Raw genomic sequence first — 16,690 nt, forward strand, 5'->3', positions numbered from 1 at the left:
ATAAAACTATAAACTCGAACCAGTTTCGTTTGTTTTCTTTGATTGTTTCAATACCATTACGATTCTCGATTAAATTGCCTGATGTATAATAAAAACAGGAAATGTTAGTAATGACTTGATTGGATTTGAAACAAATTGATTATTTACACTACGATACAAAACTTTGGGGTCCTTAAGATTTTGTTGTTTTTGAAAGTGTCATGGTCACAAAGGCTGCATGTATTTGATCAAAATACTGTAAAAAAACAGTAATATTGTGAAATAATCATCACAATTTAAAATAAGTTTTTTTTTTATTATAATTTATGACTTGCTTCTTTATTAATTGAACTGTAGAAAATTATGTTTAGACACATAAATAAATAATAATGAGAACAATCTGAAGTATTGATTTAGTACAGTGAGAAAAAAAAATCACAACATATTGATATATAATTGTATCAGCACAACACTATATTATCATAATTATAATTGACTATTACATTCCCTAATTGATGCATTTGAATTTTTAATTCCCTTTAAACTGAAAAATCCCCCCTTTCTGTGGCTCCGAGAATTCACAAGTTCACTGCACTGACAGTCTAATTTTCACATCCGGTCCAACAAGGATACAAAGTTCATGCCAAAACAACAACAACAACAACATAACATACCATAAGACGAGAGTAAAGGTTATTGTTGTTGTTTACAGTCAAACAAAAATATGACAACAACATTGTTCATCCATTTACCTTGATATACACTTATCAAAACCCAAATCAGGAAGGTCTTAAAGGACAGGGAACGGCCCTAGTGGAGGGAAAACCAAAGTCAGCACCGCTGTCATGCAGCAAACACAAACTCATGCCTTCATTCCTGTAACTTATATCATGTTTATCATGCAGATATTTGAGCTGATGGTTAGTTCTGATGATTACTGTTATAATGTCTGATATGTTGTTACCTTGGTGAGGTCTTTATAGAGCTCAGGATACAGCAGAGCCATTTCAGGCTTTACATCCTGATCCAGCACCAGAGAAAAGACAGGGAACATGGTGTAGATGGTGGCATAACTGGGAACAAATAAGCAAAATGTTAGGAAATCCTTGTAAAAGGCAACTATGATGTCCAAAAGTGCTGTGTAGCCTTTACTTACCCCACCATGAGGAAACCTTGGTATAGAGGAACAGATGCGAAATAGAAAATAGAAGAAAACACAGCCTGGACGGGAAAACACAAATTTAAATCAAGATGTCAGCACTTCAAATCAAGAGGCAGCAACATAAGTATAGTGTTCTTGGTGCTGAGAGCAAGCCAATTTACTGTATTGACTCTGGTCACTTCAGTGAACACTATATGACAACATTTACATGAGGCTCTACTTGTCTCTGTGTGTTACCTGCATGGTGGAGATGATCATGCCACGGTGCATGACAAACTGGCCAAGAGCTGCTGAACGTTTGTAGCTGTTGCGGCCATGTACCATTAGCAGTCTGCCGATGTGCTTGAACTGGGTAATGGAGAAATCTGCCGCCAGCGAGGCCTGCTTTCCCTCCTGAAACACAAGTTTAGTTTTAAAATGACATAATGCACTTATGTGAACTCTGAAATAGTATACTGTTACTGTTCTTTTGTTATTATTTATTAAAAAAATACATTTTATTTAGACTAGGTAGGAACAATTATTAAAGGTACTGTATATGAAAATGTCTCTGTAAATTATGTTTCCTAAAACTAAAAATGGATGAACGTCACGAAACCATTCATGAACATGCGGATCATATTACCTGAGGGCACTTAAATTCAGGGCAGAAACTGAAAATACTTTATAGTATACTTTACTAATTCATATATTTTTTATGAATTAAAAAAAAATACAAGCCAATAAAATAACAACACTTTTATTGAAAGTAACACACTTAAATTAGACAGAAAATATATTAATATTAAATATCAATATATTATTCTTTATTCAGATCTTTGCAATAATCAGATTTAACGGATTTTTTTGTTTTGTTTTTGCTTTCCAAATAATTATCAATTATTCAAATAACGTATAGTCCTACAAAGTATATTCTTATTCGAGCATTTAAGCAGAGTGGGGAACGTATCAGTGAATGAGAAGGTAGCGTCATTTTAACAGCGTTTCCCAGCATGGCTATACCACACCATGTTACAACACAGTAGGGCTATTGCAAACAGAAACAAGTCTACAACTAAATAGAAATTTCATGTCGGCGCAACACTTGAGCGGATTTTTTTTTCTTTCGAAAAGCATGAGCGGTACATGAGTGGAGCATTCGCATGGGCCATGACCAACTAAGCAGAGTGCATGTGCATAGAGCAGAATATTGAGGGGAGCGCCACACGGTGAGAACGGCTAGAGCGAGAGTGAAACCTGGGCAGGACGGCATATATTTTTTGCAGTTTTTCTCTTTTGGCCAAAAACCGAAAATGCTATTTTCAGCGGCCAAAAATGCGCCGCATCCCCAGTAAAAAAAAATATATAGCTGCAAGCAGCAATTAAGGGGCCAAACACAAAAAAGTCCTGAGTTATGCAAGCATGCCTGGGAGCATCAGACCCACTGCAACATTAAAGACATTTTAGACTATTTTAGATATTCAGATGTTATAAGCAAAAAATAAACAAATGTATATCTCCTGACCACTAGGTGGTGCTGTGCCAAAACTGTACAGGTACATGCAACTGGTCATGGTTGTCATAACACACACCAAGTTTGGTCTGAATACGCTAAAGAGTACCAGAAATATAGCCTCACGTCCACTTTGGAGTCATTTGCACGTTATTCATAAGCGGTTTGACAAATCAACTTGAATTCCACAAATTTTTGTCAGCATGACGATGATCTGATTGAAAATCGGAGCAAAGGTCTAGGAGGAGTTTGAAAAATAATTTTTTTGTGAAATTCAAAATGGCAGAAAATTCGTTACAGGTTGCATCCGAATCGTCTTGAGCCAAGGGATCAGAGGAACAAATAATTTTGTGTCTAGCCCTTATGTTTAAAAAGTTGTAATTTTGACAGTTTGTGGCATTAGAGGGTTTGAGTTAGAGACTTTGGCTATGGTGACTGTCCTCAATCTGTGTGCCAAATTTCATTACTTCCTACAAGTGGTTCTATGGGCTGCCACAGACTTCCATGGCGGAAGAGGAAGAAGAAGATTTAAAAATAATCTAACGAGCAACACCAATATAAGATATCATAGGGTGACCATATGTCCTCTTTTTCCAGGACATGTCCGGCCGGGATTTCGAGATCGCCCAAAATATCCGGGATTCAGCTTTTGCTTTCTCATCGCCATTCATTTTGTTTACATGCATACCTTTTGATTCAATAGGCCTGAATTAATTCCGATTGGTGAATCTAAATGTAGTGTTTACATGAACGCTAAACAAGTGATCGGTTGATGTGCGTTTTAGCATTGCTAGGAAAATTCCTGTATTTTCGTCTCGATCGGGATCCGTGTGAAGCAGAATGCATGACCTGCAAAGCTGGCACGCATGTGTCAGTATCAAATAATGTTATAATGTAAAAATAATGAATGGTGACTGTAGAAAGCAAAAGCCGAATCCCGGGCATTTTGGGCGATCTCGAAATCCTGGCCAGACATGTCCTGGTTAAACAGGACGTATGGTCACCCTAAGATATCACCAATATCACCAATGAGAGCAAAAGGAATTAGATGAAAAGAAGTAAAACACCTAGACACATTAAGATAATGTGGTTCATTAAAGATGAATTGAAAAGTTACAGCAACAGGAAGACAATCCAAGTTAATGAGAAATACCTTACCTTCCCTTCAATACCAATACCACAGTCTGCTGCTTGGATCATGCTGACATCATTTCCTCCATCGCCTGAGCACAGAGATAAGAAAGATGATAGCGGGAAAACATGAGAAGACACTGTGAAGACAGTCATCTTTACCGCTCTGAAAGATTCATGTGCTTGGAGAGAGTTCGGTTTAAGTGGGTTTTGTCTCAGCTACTAGATGATGGGACTTAAAGCTCAACAAACTAAGGAGAGAAGCGGAGAGGACTGACCTATGGCACATGTTCTGTTGGCTGTATGTTGCTGTAACAATCGAACTATTTGAGCTTTCTGCGTGGGAGAGCAGCGACAGCAAACCACAGCGGGGCACTGACACGCCAGCTCCACAAATTCATGCTCGTAGTACCGCAGACAGACCTGATGGGACACACATAGAGAGATATAATCAGTATGAGAACGTCAATCCTGAATGATCATACATGATTGTGTTGAATATATGGAATATTTCAAGTGTTTTACTTCCAGAGAGTCTCCTGATATGACCAGTGCACAGTCGTGTTTCCTCCTGAAGGCGTTCAGCTCCAGATGAGCCTCGCCCCTACTGGACACCTACCAAAAATACATAAAACACGTCCTATTACTAAAGACATGTTCAGACTGTCAGTCCAAATCCACTTACTGGAATCTGATCTATGGAATGGAGATCTGATCTATAGCTATGTTGACACTGCAAGCCTTAATGCTCAAATCTTAATTAATGCTCAGATATGATTTTTTTTCTTTTCTTTTTTTTTTAAATGTGGCCGATATCAGATTCCAGTGTGAACTGATCCGAACTGACCTGCATTCGCAAAAGAACAATAACAAGATAGCAAGCAGCAAACTGTCATACGGACGTAAACATGGAGGTTACTGAAGTCAGCATTTCCAGTTCATTTATAATGTGCCGCGGAAGTGAAGGATGAAGACGAGGATGTGGAGAAAGAGAGCAAAGTTTTGCTAGATTTCCCTTGAGTTTCGCTTATATAGAGCTGTCACCATGATACTTAGACCTCACTGTCCCTCCACTGACTACTGTCACGGCTGTCTTCCATAATAACCGAGGGACCAAAGAACTACTGGTATGTAAAATCTTTGGAGTGACTCTCGTCAGCACTTAATTGTGATGCATGTTGATCTAGAGTGACATAAATGTTGCATGAATTCCGATATAACCATTCAGACTGAGGTCACATTGCAAAACATCCAACCTGTATCTGATTTAGTACCAAGTGGCCCAAATCAGAATCTAGAAAAATCTGATTCAGTGTGGATTGCGTGGTTCACACTGTAATAAAAAAACAGAACAGAACTGAGTCACATATGAGCAAAAAAAATTGGGCCACTTTTGCCTGCAGTCTGAACGTAGCCTAAATTATTGACCTGCCAACAGAATTTGACACCCCTGGTTCCAAACTGTGTATTGCAACTGTTTAGATCCCATTTGTGTGTCTCGTGGCAATTTTTTTAGTTTTCTGGAATATATGCATTGGTTTTCTACACCAAAAACACATCCTTGTTTCTGCATTGACGTCAGGCGTTTACGTTTACATGGCATGAGAAAGTGCCATAAAGGCAGAAAAGCTACATGAAATCCAATCAGTGGCCAGACTGAAACGGATTTCCAGAAATAAGATTTAAATAGAATTTCAAACCACTGCAGCTTGAAACGGATTTGTCCATTTTTTTATTGCCCACACTATGTTCGGTGAAAAAAAATCTGATTTGGACTGACAGTCTGAACAAGGCTTAAAACACCACAGAGGTTTCACTCTAAATCCATTACAGTTAAAATCCAAATGATCAGTGGTTCTGATCCTACCGGTCTGAAGATATGGATGTCTTGATTTCTGGACACTAAATGGGAGCTTTTGGCGATACATGTAGCAGTTTCCAGCTTGTCTCCGGTCAACATCCAGATCTGAAATATTAAGAAGAACCCAATGGTCAATATTAACCCTATAAAGCCTGAAATATGAAATCCTAAAAAAAAAATGAAATGGAAAATGTTATTGAATGAAGAAAAAATAGACAAAATCTAAAAAAAAATCAATCATAATTAAAAAGTCTGAATATGTGTTGTTGAGTATTATATAGAGCATTATATTTAATACATCAGGCTTTTATGGTATTAAATGGGAGAATATGGAGCTCATATTCAAGGATGAAAAAAACATCTTAAAGAGGCACAAACTGAGCAGAAAAATGCAGTTTAGTGCAGTTTCTGATATGTATATGGCCAAAAAGTAAGATGGAATTCTCATAGCTTGTAATGTGAATCAATGAGATGATTATAAATATTGGTTGTATCTCCCAATATTATGTCTTAGTAAGATTTTATGATCAATGTTCTGCAGTTCTCATTATGGGGGGCAAACCATATAATGCAATACAATACAATGATGTCTAAGAGATCACATTTTAATAAGATTTTCCAAAACAAATCATTCTTGGATATTATTCATGGATAATCAAGTAAACCTAAGAGTTCACCTTAAAATATTACTAACAATATAAAAATGTATTCTTACATTTACTTCATAAAAATTCACATCATTGATTTCACATCAAAAAGACAGTATGTGCAGTGCATATACAGTAGGCTTTATAGGGTTAAATTCTTAATATGTATATGGGCCTAGTGTTTGGGTGTTCAAATACTTTTGGCCATAAGATGTATGTGTACCTTGATCCCAGCATTGCGGAGGAGCTCGAGTGTGGGCCGGACATCCGCCTGCAGCTGATCTTCCACTCCAGTGAGACACAGAAGCTCCATCTCTCTCTCCAGACTCTCCACCACTGCCGCCACCTTCAGGGCGCGATCATGGATACTCAACTTTGCCTGATTATAACGGCTCTGAATAGATCATAGAGATGGATAAAATCTGTGTTAAGTTATAAGGATTTTAAATAGGCCTTGCTTCAGTAGAGTTAGAGTTGGTCAATTTGATTTGAGTCGGTTCAAACTGACCAATGAATCAATTTCAAAATCTGATTCAATGATTTGTTTGCAACAGCAACACAAGTGACATTATTCTTATATTAAAAGGATTTAATAAAAATGTCCTGTAAAAATTGCTGCATATTACTATTCGAAAGTTTGGGGTTGCTGACTAAAAAAACTCACTTTTGTTCAGTACAGATGCATTAAATGAATCAAAAGTGATAGTAAATATATTTATAACGTAAAAAGGATTTCTATTTCAAATAAATTATGTTCTTTTAAACATAATACTCTAAGAATACCTTTACATCAAAACATCAAAATGCATCACTGTTTTCAACACTGATAATAATTAGAAATTATTCTTGAGCAACAAATCAACTTTTCAGAATAAACACTGAATGATCATGTGACACTGAAGACTGGAGTAATGGTATGGTATGGAATATTTCTATATAAAAATAGAAATTAGTTGTACTAATATATCACATTATTATTGTTTTTCTGTGTTTTTAATCAAATAAATACAGTCTTGGTGACCATAAAAAAAATCTTTAAAAAAATATTTGAAAAGAACCTTACTCACCCCAAACTTTTGAACAGTAGAGTACATGAACAGTATATTGGTTCTAAATTAATAAAACATAATTAAATATATGTTTTCCTTGTGTTTGTTTGGTTAAAACATGTGGGAAATATGCCTCGATCATTTATAAGTCTCTTTTACTGCATTTTATTTATTACGTGAAACAATTTGTATCTACTTGTCACCAATAACTGTTTGCTTGAAATGATGGTTCCTCTGCCCGAGTACAAAAATCACAACTTCAAACAGTTTCAAAGCAAATCCATGAATTCTAAAAAGCTGAAAAATATCAAGATATACATTAACCTACATTTTAATTTACTTCACTATCTGAGGGCAGATGCAAAGCTGGTCTATCATACCTCAAAGTCCTGGTATTGCTCTTCAGTCAGTGATTTCTTAGCCACCACCAGCGTCCGGAGGCCCTCTCTGGCCATGTTCCCACACTGAAACAACATAATGCAACACAAAACTACAGTTACATCTGCTACAGCCACGGCGTGTGAGACAATGAACTCAATTGGTATACAGAAGGCATTGGAACAAAGATATAAACAATGCTTTTAACACAATTGTATTTACAGGAAACATCAAACACACGCACAGGATGGATCAATTGTGAAAAATACAACAGTGCCTATGGGAATCTTTGAGCAGACTGTAAAAGATGTGGGACAGCGGTTTATTTTTGATATGAAAATGCAACAGGCGAAAGTGATGCAGTGATTACTTATTGACCCGTCCTCATAACGGCGTCTAACGCACACACACAGCGTATCGTGAACAGGCCGATGAGGATTATGACATGATGCTCCCAGTCATACGCCTTTATTGAGGTCATTCATTAATTAATAAGCCTCATCTCCGCCCCTCATCGACTGAATATTGCCAATACAAATCGTAATCATCAAAGCGAGAAATGCATGTGTGATGATGGGCTGAGCTGATTGTCCTTGATCACAAAGGATAGGACAGGCCGAGCTGCTTGTTATGCTTGGCGGTACCTTATCATATGTGTTGATTCTTAATTCAACACGGTCATATGTTCATAAAGTCATTCATTCAAGGGATTCAACACCAAAAACACTGCCGTATAGAATATGTATGTATGTATGTATATACAGTACCGTTCAGAAGTTTGGAGATTTTCTAATATTTTTTTAAAGTCTCTTATGCTCACCAAAGCTGCATTTATTTGATCAAAAATACAGTAAAAACAGGAATACTGTAGAATATTATTACTAATTAAAATAACTGTTTCTTTTTTATTTTAATACATTTTAAAATGTAATTTATTCCTGTGATGGCAAAGCTGAATTTCAGCTTCATTACTCCAGCCTTCAGTGTCACATGATCCTTCAGAAATCATTCTAATATGCTGATTTGGTGCTTAAAGGTGCATTGCGCAACGTTTCATGTTAAAAATACCCGTTTTTCTAACCCATACATGCTTAAAAAATTGCCTGATGGGCTGAATGAGCCCTTCTCTGATCACTGCGATTGCCTCTATAATCCTGTACAGTAAAATAAACAAGAGGGATTCGGGTCGGAATTTGAGACTGGGCGTGACGTCATGCGCGTTCAGTTGCAGTGTTGCAGTTTCGCTTGTCGCCAGAGGGGGCATAGTTCTGCAAAAACTGAGAGACTTGCGCAATGCACCTTTAAGAAACATGTGCTATTATTTTGAAAACAGTTGTGCTGCTTAATATTTTTGTGGAAACCATGATACATTTCTTTCCCAATCTTTACTGTCACTTTTGATCAATTTAAAGCTTCCTTGCTGAATTAAAGTATTATCTGTTTAGAAAAAAAGTCTTCATGACACTAAACTCGTGAACAGTAGTGTATGCAAAGGCGGATAGAGGGGTTGAGGGTTGTCCCCCCCTAAAAATATAATTAAAAACCATGCAGTGTATTGTAAATAATATAATGATATATACTTAAAATAATTGTGTACCTGGTAAAACAATACAAATGATTTAAGTTCAGAAACATTTTGAGTCCCCTCTCCCTTGCCTCACAGCGCTCCATTAAGTCGACTATCAAGGCTATCTTATTCACTTTAATCATCGGATTTAATACAGATGATGCTGTGTCATTAATAAATTAGTCATGACAAAAAAAAATGATGATATCCAATCTGTTTTCCATGAGTCATGTCAGCGATTATAATGTTACCTAGCTTGTTTGGTAGCTTCAGCTTGTTTAATACAGAAGCTTGTTGGATAGTAAGTCACCCACTACAACTAACACAGCGATAAGCCTATGTGTGAACTGATATTAGCCTAATTTTGTAGATCTACCGTTGTGTTGGGATTAGCTCAATATGATGTTAAGTGGCAGATCAGTGGGCTTGTCTGTCCCAGACGAAACCTAAAATACTATGTGGAGGACACAAGATCATTTAATAATTATAATATGACCGCGTGGTGAACCTATAAACCTAACTCATATTTAAACAACTATCTCTTTGTGTAAGCTACAAGTACAAAATTGGCTGAATTATTAGTGTCCCCTTCAAAAATTGCTCTTTAGAATTTTTTTTTTACTGTCCCCCCCCTACTGTTAGATGAAAATTACACCCATGAGTGTATGTATATAACTTGCATACAATATGTAAAAATTGTTTGATATTTTTGTATTCCTGTTAACATTTTTATAGTTTCGTAATCGTGAGTGCCCTAACTGTTTTATTGTTTAAATTTAGCTAAAAAATTAGACAACTATTGTAGCACTAGTCACCCCTACATCCACATTTGTGAGCTCTAGGGACATTTTTCTTTTGTGTGTGTGTGTGTGGATAAATTACATTTGAGGATCAAATATAAAGGTACTGCATTTTTTTTTTTTTTGATTGCATTTGATTGTGTGTGTGTAAATACAGATTATGAATCGGACACAAAAACAATGAAAAATGCAAATAAACAAACAAAAACAAGAAGGGTCACAGAAACAGACAATTAGGTTTATTCATAAGCTCACCAGCCTGCATGAAAAAGCAGAATGGCGATTTTCTCCATCAACAATGGTTCATGTATTCTTACCTCCTCCTCCAGCCAATCATTGTACTGTACAATGCTCGCCATAGCAACATCTGCCCCTTTCATGTAAAACGTGATGTCGCCAGTAGCCTCCTCCTGAAACATAATCAATTCAAAAGAGAACACTTAAAAACATGTCTAAATCATTAGCGTGTTCAACTGTAGAGTACACGACCAACACGATACCAACACTCCTAAAGTTATTAGTGAAAAAGTCAAACAGATGTGATTTGCGCCCACACAAATACGTCAAAAGCTAGTCATAAATACTCTTATGCATGAAATGTAACAGACAAACAAACAAACACAACACACTCATAGAAAAGCTCAGGTACAGAGTTCTGAAGTATATAATAGCTTACTCAGCAAAGACTAAAGGACACAAAGTCAGACTGCAAAGGGAGCATTTTCAAACACACACATTTTCACATTTATATTTTCCCCAGATTTTTTTTTTTTTACAGTGTTTGAATTGAGAAAAATGTCATTTTGAACACATACTGTACGAAAAAGCTCACACACATAGTGCTGTAGTGCGAGACGTACCCTGACAATGATGCCCATGCGCTTGCTCTCTGAGGTGAAGGGGAAGATCTGTAGGATGTAATAGGTCAAGATCTGTCCGGCTGGGGTCTTCAGCTGGAGGGACGTCAGGTCTCTGTTCACCAGAGTCAAACCCATACTCTCAGTCCAGCGCACCAGAGCCACCTACACAACAAGTGAAAGAACTTTTTTTATTTTTGTGAAAGATGTGCGGTTTTGTATGCAAGCTTTCAAGCAGAAATTCAAATTTGGTAATGGACTTTCACTTTCGATAGGCTCTGTAATTGGAAGACCAATCACAACAGACTAAGCCATCTGACCAATCAGAGCAGAGTAGGCTCTCGGAAAGGAGGGGTTGAAAGACTGAATCCTTTATCAACCATTTCAAACTCTTTGAGAAATTAAGAGATGCTGCAGTGTATATTATGAGAAAATTAAAGTGTTTTTTGACTGGATGCAAGTAAACCTATTGTAGGAGACCTCAAAAACAAAACTAGGAACCTTTAAAATAGCATAATTGGGGCACTTTAATTGTTTTTTTTGTTTTTGTTTTCTCAAAAAGACATTTACATTTATCCTGAAGAGTAAAAATGTAGAGTAAATGGTAAAACTGTTTGAGCTACAAACCATTGTGTTTATAATTAAGCCACTACAATAAAAGAACATGGGAAGAAATACCAGTTTGTAATATCAAGCAGCAGAACAAGCTTTTTTGTACAGCTAAAAAATAACTGGAAGCACTGGAAGCCAGTCACATAAAATTTACAAATGGCTGCACCCACTCTTACGTAATAAAAAAAAAGAGGTGGATACTTGGGAAAATAAATTTAGGATTCGAAAAAAAAAAGTTATGTTCTGCACAAGGTCTGTGTCACAAATTGAATTTCTGAAAATTAAATTTGTGACACTGATCATGGGAATTCTTCTTGTACAGTCGGATTTCCATTGGAGCACACGATTTTGTTCGGATCATTCTCAAATGTTTTACATAAACTTGTGGAGCTCATGCAGCTTTAGTGCTTAAAGCAAAAGAGGGACAAACCAAATAGTGAGACTTTCTGTTAATAATTCAACTTTTGATCTAAGTGTTACACTGACAATACAAGTCATGATGAAAAGTAAATTAATAGTAAATGTAATAAATCAAATAAATATTTAGTTCCTCCATCTCAGACTTCTTGACCCTGCTGTTTATCTCAAAGCGAAAGATCCTAGCCATCACTGCAAATTATGTCTTTGCAGCCCTGTGATTAAATCTGCTTTCTTTGCCCTTACACACATCTGAACACAGCTAGAACTCTTGTTTATGACATTTCAATGTGATATGACTAATTAGCCAGTCTTCTATCAACCTGACAGTGCTAAATGATGCCCTCAAGAGCACACACACACAAGAGTAACTCAGGTGGTGGGGAAATGCCTTCAGGAGACGAGCAGGGAACTGTTTTACGACACAGGGGAGAGCCTTTAATACACTCTATCAATCATTTCAGCAGTACAGGAAGAAAAGCTGTAATCATAAACCAAGATCACTGCGCCTTCAAGAAGCGGAGAGGATTGGAACCGCACCATGTGACCTACGACCACATGAAGACGTGGCTGTTATTTAATAAAGAGACCAGATGTGACAGGAAATATGATACAACGTCATAAAGAAGGCATAGTGGAGATGGCTTTATCGGACAAAGCAGCTTCATCTAGGAATTTAGATGAGTAATTCAAAAAGTTTATCTGAAGTCTATCTTTCGCTTATCGCTATTAAACAATATATTTTTTATACTTTTACAATGACTTTTACATGACTTTCAGTTGTTTGTGGTCACTGGCCTTTAAAAAAAAAATCTAGAAACAACTTGCTCAGTATTTTAGTGCTAGGCATATTATTTTTTATTATGTCATTCATTTATTATTATTATAAATGATTAATTATTATTATTAAATTATCTAGGCCTGAAAATCAGAATTGTTTTAAAATGCAGAATTTAAGTCACAATATTAATCAAAATCGTATTTACTTTAACCTCATTCTAACCAAAAAAACTCATTGTAAAAAAAAATTGAACATACCATAACTCTCTTGTACGAGTGGCCCATCTTTTTGTGACAACTTCTATTTAATAGGCTAAAGGTTAGAGGTCAATACTATATTTTTCCAAGAGGAACCAAAGGTCAACAGCCACTGAACACTGTCATCTCATCTGAATAAGCTAAAACCACTAATAAAACCATCAGTGAACTTCCATTACCCCCCATAAGTAAAACTTCATTATCGGACATAACAAACGGTCTTGCTCATGAGAATGTCCGATCATTAAAGGTCATGATAAACCTCTGACCCTTGACACTGTGGGGTCAAAGGTCACAAATGACTTAGAGTAAGTGTGCGGAAAGGCATCTGGGTTATTCAATCCCTGAACTCGGCTTCTCTTTAGGAATATTATCGCTTTGCGTCTGTCATATTAAAGGCTGAAAAGGCTGGAGGTCTTTGAGCGAGCGCACAGACACAGGCGCCGGTGAGAGTGACACGTAGAAAAAGACTAGTGTTAACCGCTAGTCTCTCAGAGAAAATTAAATATTGATCAATCCCGGAGTGAAGACGTTGGAGAGATAAGACCTGGGCATTAAAGAAAATAAATAAGTAGACACATCAAGGGAGAAGAGAGGACAGGCAATTCCACTAAAGAGGGAGATGGACAGATTTCTTTTTCCTTTTATCACTCTCAAAAGATATCTACCTCTACAGAAGGTCCTGAAGAAAAAGATGCTTGGGTTGTATAAAGGAAAAATGAAAGAGCACCGGAATATTCTCAATTTATGTAATGACTGCAGCATTGTCTTTAAAACAATCAATGCTTTGAAAACGACTGCCCTTCATTAGTTCATCTTCATTAGATCCTGCAAGTGAACAGCAAACATTGTACAGAATTATCTGAATGGGTTATTCACCTAAACACAAATATGCTGTCATCATTTACTGACCCCACCTTGTTGAAGACAGATATGGTTCTCTTTATTACAGACACAAAAAAAAAGAAAAGAAAGAAATGCTCCACAAGCTGTGAGTCTCCTAAAATGACAAAAAAAGCTAATTGAAAAAATCATATGCTAATAAAAACGAGGCTGTGAAGGAAAGACATAAAGTCCGTTCAATGGGTTATACTTTTGTTTACCTCTATTTCATATAGACTTTCTGTAATTTTTAGGGATGGGCGTTGGTCACCATTCACTTTTACTGTATGACGAAAAGCAGTGCACACATCCTACTAAACTTCACCTTTTGTGATCCACAGTAGAAAATGAATCACAAAGGTTTGGATGATTATGACAGAAATGTAATTTGGGAATGAATTATTCCTTAAAGTCGAGCCTTTAACAGTTCTTCATTCCTCTGTTAAAAAAATATGTTTAACTATAATGAGCCTAACGTATCCCTCCATCTATTTGAGGACCGCTGCCATTGTGACATATGTTTGGCCTCAATGCCTTTTCTGCCATTTATTTAGTGCTTTTCTTACCAACAACTCATTCAAAATATTGTTGCTCTACAACGGATCTATAAATATCTACGATCTCTCAACACAAATGATGACCGAGTCCTTCCTGGTGTGTGACCTACCCATGCCCCCTCTGCTTCTGATATTTATTGAGCCCTCTCAGATTTCTCTACTAACACAGAGTCTATATTACCATCCAATAAGGCAGTAAATTCAAGGCTAAAGTGGGGGAGTCATAAATAGTAAAGCAGCGATATATAGGATTACACCGTTAGAGGAATGAGAAGACCAGTGTCAATGCAATCTGTCTGTTTTCTAAATAAAAAAATAAAATAAAAAACGTTTTTTTTTTTTCTGGAACCGTTCAAGGTGAAAATTACAAAAATGACTAAGAGAGGTAAAATGCTAAAAACAAAAATATACTAATCAAAAAAGCAAAGATTTTCTTTGCCAAAACTAGTGCTGTTAATGCGTTAACACATGCAATTGATTTTTGTCCAGTTTAATGCGTTAAAATATCTATCGCAATTAACGCAGCATCTGTATTTTCTGCCGTCCTTTGGCTAGCGTTACATTATCTGATCACGCTCTTATTCATGCAAATGCTTTTAAAACCGTTCAAGCGCAATAAGATAAAAGAAAACGCACTGTCTGTGAATGTCCTCACAAACACGACGGACAGAAAGACACGCGCCAGTCTCGTGCGCACAGACAGCGCCAGATTAGAGTTCTCTTGTGCTTGAACGAACAATAACACACACATTTATGCCAAAATGTCAGTTTTGTCTAGAATCCTCATAAGAGCAGCCTTAAATTGAATTAAATAAAGTCTAAATGAACGTAGAGTCTCTACGTTCATTTAGACTTTATTTAATTCAATTTAAGGCTGCTATTATGAGGATTCTTTAATGACCGACAGCATTAGTGGCTGCTGTCCCTTTAAGACCCGCCGCTTTTGCACATGACGCGGATATCACACACCTCTCAATTTCTCACAACTCTCTACCATAGAGAGTTGTGAGAAATTGAGAGGCGTGTGATATCCGCGTCATGTGCAGCAGCGGCGGGTCTTAAAGGGACAGCAGCCACTAATGCTGTCGGTCATTAAAGTTAATCAAAGAACAAAGGTAACAGAGAAAATTACACACAACTCTTGACTTTCGAAGCTTTAATTAGGATTAATCTATATAATAGGATTAATCTATATTTTATTTATAAATATATTTTTTTAAAGCCTAATAAATGTTAAACAATAGATAGCTTTCTATTTTTTAGGTGGATCTGTCACCAATTTTAATGTTTAAGCCATCACTGAAATAAAGGCTTTTTAACTTTTTTCTACTTATTTCGAGTGCCTTGGAGATTTCAAGTATCCCATACAACCAAAGAGCACCGATATTTAACACCCTGAAGCAGCACTTCTTTTGCATTCTTTGCTCTAATAGATAGCTTTCCTTTCACTATAATGTTGAATGGCTATAATTAATGTTTAAAATTGGGGGGGAAAATAATTTTCATCGAGACATCAGTAGCTGTATTAGTATCGGGGATACTGGCCTTCATTCATAAAAAGATGCCATTAAACATGAATTTAAAATATACTGTCTTTATGTTGTTTCTCCATTAATTTGAAGAGGAACTGTGAAATTATTACATTATAAAATATAAAAAACATATAAACGTTTGTGTTTTTAATCATGATTAATCGCGATTAATCACAGAAAAAATGTGAGATTAATCTAATAAAAAAATGTAATCGATTGACAGCACTAGCCAAAACGTACTATTATTTTTTTCAAATAAACATTTTTTATGACGTCAACATGTATGTAAATAAATAAATATGTTAGTCATCTTTCAGGATCTCCCATCGTTCTTACTTCATCAGGACTGGAGGCCTGGTAAGTGCGGTTGTCATCGCTAAAGTCCTGGTCGGCCTCTGTGCTCTCCGGTTCCGTGCTGGCACCGTTCACACGGGATTCGTATACCGGTGTAACATTGTGGCAGAGGGCGATGGCTTTCACGGCCTCATGGATCCGGCTACTGACGCTCTTGCGAACCTTCGGTGCAGGTGGCTGTGGTTTACGTGAGGGTGTTGAACTCGCACTACTGCCATTAGACTGCGCCGTGCTCACCTGGAGAGACACAAAGCAGAAATATCAAGAGTGAGCGCCAGCTTCAGAAGTAACATCACATGCTCAACGATGCTGCATTTAGTTGATCAAAAATACAGTAACATTGTGAAATATTATTACAATTTAAAACAACTGTTC

At 36.6% G+C, this 16,690-nt stretch overlaps 1 protein-coding gene across 2 annotated transcripts in view; it reads right to left on the bottom strand.

Annotated features, from left to right (window-relative positions):
- atp9b (ATPase phospholipid transporting 9B) overlaps positions 1 to 16,690 on the bottom strand; it is a 57,741-nt gene that overhangs the window by 5,884 nt on the left and 35,167 nt on the right. Inside the window, exons 15-27 of one of the 2 annotated variants that reach the window (XM_081377247.1) lie at positions 16,298 to 16,552; positions 10,927 to 11,088; positions 10,384 to 10,476; positions 7,702 to 7,785; positions 6,496 to 6,666; positions 5,632 to 5,730; positions 4,290 to 4,379; positions 4,043 to 4,187; positions 3,792 to 3,856; positions 1,379 to 1,534; positions 1,136 to 1,200; positions 944 to 1,052; positions 732 to 789 (exon numbers count right to left, since the gene is read on the bottom strand). In XM_081377247.1, coding sequence (XP_081233373.1) covers positions 732 to 789; positions 944 to 1,052; positions 1,136 to 1,200; positions 1,379 to 1,534; positions 3,792 to 3,856; positions 4,043 to 4,187; positions 4,290 to 4,379; positions 5,632 to 5,730; positions 6,496 to 6,666; positions 7,702 to 7,785; positions 10,384 to 10,476; positions 10,927 to 11,088; positions 16,298 to 16,552 — 1,552 coding nt within the window. The remainder of the gene's footprint in view (positions 1 to 731; positions 790 to 943; positions 1,053 to 1,135; positions 1,201 to 1,378; positions 1,535 to 3,791; positions 3,857 to 4,042; positions 4,188 to 4,289; positions 4,380 to 5,631; positions 5,731 to 6,495; positions 6,667 to 7,701; positions 7,786 to 10,383; positions 10,477 to 10,926; positions 11,089 to 16,297; positions 16,553 to 16,690) is intronic. The other variant, XR_014030995.1, reaches the window with a different exon arrangement.

This window comes from Scardinius erythrophthalmus, assembly GCF_964197995.2.
Source record: "Scardinius erythrophthalmus genome assembly, chromosome: 10".
Lineage (NCBI taxonomy): Eukaryota > Metazoa > Chordata > Actinopteri > Cypriniformes > Leuciscidae > Scardinius > Scardinius erythrophthalmus.